At 55.1% G+C, this 3,640-nt stretch overlaps 1 protein-coding gene across 1 annotated transcript; it reads right to left on the reverse strand.

Annotated features, from left to right (window-relative positions):
• Positions 1 to 645: 645 nt before the first annotated feature.
• Positions 646 to 1,465, reverse strand: LOC119391646 (uncharacterized). Its single transcript, XM_037659312.1, has 2 exons — positions 1,319 to 1,465; positions 646 to 1,170 (listed from the first exon to the last, which is right to left on the reverse strand). The coding sequence occupies exons 1-2, from the start codon at positions 1,463 to 1,465 to the stop codon at positions 646 to 648; spliced, it is 672 nt and encodes a 223-aa protein (XP_037515240.1).
• Between the last annotated feature and the right edge of the window lie 2,175 nt (positions 1,466 to 3,640).

Genomic DNA, 3,640 nt, shown 5'->3' on the forward strand with positions numbered 1-3,640 from the left:
CACTTACATACTGCTGACGTTGTTGGTGGTTGATGCTGCTTTTATTGAACAGTCTAAATGATTGCGGAAGGTATAGATTCAAAAATAAAATGTTCTTTTCATTTAGAAAAGCCACTGAGTGGCTTAAAGAGAGGTATCAAATGTTTCAACAGCCAGTAGTTTCAGGCGATGCTTGGGCAGTTCTACATCAAGAGATCGAGCAACAGTGCGCCTCAGCAAGGCGCGGGCGCTGGCACGCGTCAGCTAGTCTGTCCCACTGATGGTCTGTCCAGTGGTTGCGAGCCCTCCTCCTCCACCAGGCGCGGCGCGACGCATTTGACGTCTAGGTGCGTGGAACGCGTGCCGGCGCGTGCCAGTGGTTGGGCTTTAACACGCACTGCCGCAACTTCGGGCCGCTTAGCGAGGGCCGCCACGAGCGTCAAGCGTGACGTTCCCCGAAAGGTACCGCCGGGAGTAGAGGGCCAAAATAATACGGTCCCCACAACTGCCGCGTCGATCTTGATGGCAGCGGCTTCCATGGCCATTGCTCTCCTACTGGCTGCCTTGGACATGACGACCTTGAAGTCGTCGCCGGCAGGCGGGGAGCTCGGGCGGTCGCCCTAAAGCCCCTCTGGTCGGCCACGATGGAGAGAGGCCTCTGTGCTGTCAGGGCCTCTGTCGTTGTAGCTGTGGAGTTGCGGAACTGCTGCCGCTGCTTGCTTCTTGGCTTTTGCTTTTTGCGCTGCTCCGGCTGAGGTGGAGAAGCCGCTGCGTGTTTGCCGATGTCCCTTGCGTGGCGGTGGCGTGCACAGTGCTGGTGACGCCCGTGGTGATTTCGGGCGTGTGGGGCGCGGCGGGCGGTCCTGCGGGTGCATCTTCGTTGCTGGCCTCTCGTGCACGCTTCCTCGTTGTTCTGCTGTCCATCAGCTCTTCGTCGGTTGACTCGGAGAGTGGACAGGTTGCGCGTTCTTCGGCGCCGTCGTTAGCGGGAGCCGTGGCTTCCACAGTGTCGGCGCTTGTGCAGCTGCTGCGGTGGTTGGGGCCGGTTGCAAAGGTTGCGGAGCCGGTGTAGTCGCCTCCTTTGCCTTCTCCCTCAGCCAGCCACCGATCATTGTTACGGCTTGCTTCTCCAGCTCGTTGCGTTGTTCCCTGCTCGTTCCCGATGCCGTGCTCGCCTTGGCGTGCTCGTGGCTAGTAGGGGTGAGCGGGGAGTCGCTCCTCGTTGCACACGCAGCCGGGGGGAGGGGGCTTTCGTCCTGCCGGTGTGTGTGGTAGGGGATGCCGCGTTAGCGGCTGCGGGGTCGGGTCGCGGGAGAGGGGTTCTTTTCCCCTTCTTTGCCCTTCCCTTGGCCCGCTTTTTGCTGCGGTTAGCTGGCGCGGTTTCTTGCACCGCTGCGCTCGCTTCCTCTTGCTGGTACTCCGTGACGCGCAGCATTGCATCCTGTAGTTGTGACGTGATGACGTAGATTGCCTCCGTGGAAGCCATCGTAAATCCAAGGGTAGTGACGGTGCGTGTGAGCGCGTGCCGTCACCACCCTTGTATTACCACCCTGGAAAAAGCTTGGTGATCAAGGGGGGATTACCACCCTCGGTCACTACCCTTGGAAAAAGCTTTGCAGTTAATGGCTTGCAATGTTCGTTGCAGCCAACACCCCCAATGCTTCTCCTGTTGATTACTGCCAAGACATCCAGGATGCTGTCTGTCTAAGTCACTCTTACTAAAACAACCAGTGAAAATGTCTTCGTTTTCACTGATAAAAACGAAAAGTTTCAGTGAAGGGTACAGAAGACCACCAAAATCACAAGATTTTGTGAAAACAGCAGCATTTAGGGACTGGCTATCTGATGCAGGCTGCAGAAGCTCATTCATGCATGTACTGCACTTTGTTTGGAGCACATATTTTCTAGCAACATAGCTGCCACTTGGTACGTAAGCCTCGAGTCGCTATGCTGAATGACGTATTGGTAGTCTGGTGCAGTCAAAGAGCTGCTTTGAAGCGAACCTTCAGCACCTTCCAAGTCTCCTACTTCGGGACTGCATCAGGGGCAAGTGTCGCCGTTCCCCTAGGAATTCGAACGTCAACACCATTGATAATATGCACGTAGTCTCTCACAATGAAACGCGGTTCGAAATGTAACTCGCACACAGCACAATCGGCGTCAAGCGGTTTGTCAAGCCGGTGGAGGTTACGCTCCCATAGAAGTCGTCGTTCTTCGTCTTTCAGGGCCTTAAAGGCCAACTCCAGTGATTTTTTGGCCGTGTCAAAGTAATGGTGCTTTTATGTTCCTGAGACGCTCCTGTTACGGGCCCGATAGCAGAAATACTCGGCAAATTGGAGAATAATTTTAAATAAGCAAAAAAGCGCAACACCGAAACCCAACCGAGTGTACTGTCTACGTATGACGTAGACGTTGTAACGAACGAACCGGAAGTCGTGCAAGGCATGCCGGTCACGCCGGCGCGAAGTATGAAAACTGTGACAGCCGGGACGACCAGCGAAGCGCCGGCCAAACCAACGCTGTCTGTCGCTTTGTGCACAGCAGACGCTCACTGTAGCGGCCGAATCGCCGAAGTTAGCGGTGCCCTCGGCTGCGTCACTTCCGCCGCCTTCCCAATACTGACGTCACAGACGCAATGTTGCCAATAATTGTGGGAAGCCAGGAGGGCGTTTGCAGACAATTTTGAAAATTAATTTGCGAACAATCTGCGCATGTTTCAAGCCTGTAATGTGTCATAAATGACGGAAACGTGCAAAGGAATGTACCCAGCGAATTTCATTGAGATCCATCGACCTCGAAAAATCGCCGGAGTTGGCTTTTAAAAAGGGATAACTTGCGACTTTGTTGTACACGCGGATATCCCGTTGTTCAACTTGGCGCGTAACAATGGTTTACACGCTGTTTTTTGTCATTTCGCGACCATAACATAGACGCCCGCCATGCCGCCGAGCAAACAAAGTGAGAAAATTGGGCGATGGCAGCGCCGCCGCTACTTTCGCCGCAAGTTGGGGATGGGAAAAGCAAGGGGAGAGCGTTTCGGTCGCGCCACTCAAAAGTTCTTGTGTCTCCGGGACAAGATGGAGTAGCGTTGTTTCAGACCGGATAGAAATAGCCGCGGCGGCCTCCTGGTTCACGTGTGATCCCAAGCCCAACTTGCGGGTGCTTGCCGCGGCCGCCCTCGTGTATTTCCAGGGCGTGAGGACCGCTGTCTTTCCACGGCGTGCACGCTGGCGTGACAGTGGTGTGGTGGGGTCTTCGTCCTTACGGAGTAGTGCGTTAGCATCTTTAAGTAGCCATTGGTGTGTGGGCGAAAGATGCGACGGTGATGTGCGATCCGTCTGAGGAGCTGCCTCCTTCAGGAGGAGATCGTATGTTTTGGAACGGGTGGTTTGTGTTCCAAGGGTGTACCCCTCGGGGAAACCCCCATGGAGGTTGTCCATCTTATGGTGAATTCCATTGGCAGATTCGGAGCACTTCCGGTAGCAGTTTTTCTGCTCCATTCGGAGCAGGTCTGTTCCATTGGCGGGTTGAGAGTGTGCTCCCTGTATGTTTCATTGGCAGATCTGGAGCAGCTCCGGCGCCATATTCACTCCACGGAGCAGCTCTCTCTACTCCGTGAAAAGCGGCGGATTCGACCGGAAGTCGCAAGCTCCCTGCGCGT

The sequence above is a fragment of the Rhipicephalus sanguineus genome, chromosome 4, assembly GCF_013339695.2.
Source record: "Rhipicephalus sanguineus isolate Rsan-2018 chromosome 4, BIME_Rsan_1.4, whole genome shotgun sequence".
In the NCBI taxonomy this organism is placed as follows: domain Eukaryota; kingdom Metazoa; phylum Arthropoda; class Arachnida; order Ixodida; family Ixodidae; genus Rhipicephalus; species Rhipicephalus sanguineus.

What these genes read in the sequence shown, in the direction of transcription:
- LOC119391646 (XM_037659312.1), bottom strand. Translation starts at nt 1,465, where the DNA reads ATGGCTTCCACGGAGGCAATCTACGTCATCACGTCACAACTACAGGAT. An exon ending in AAAAGCGGGCCAAGGGAAGG is followed by an intron (nt 1,171 to 1,318) that starts GCAAAGAAGGGG and finishes CACCCCTACTAG; the next exon opens with CCACGAGCACGCCAAGGCGA.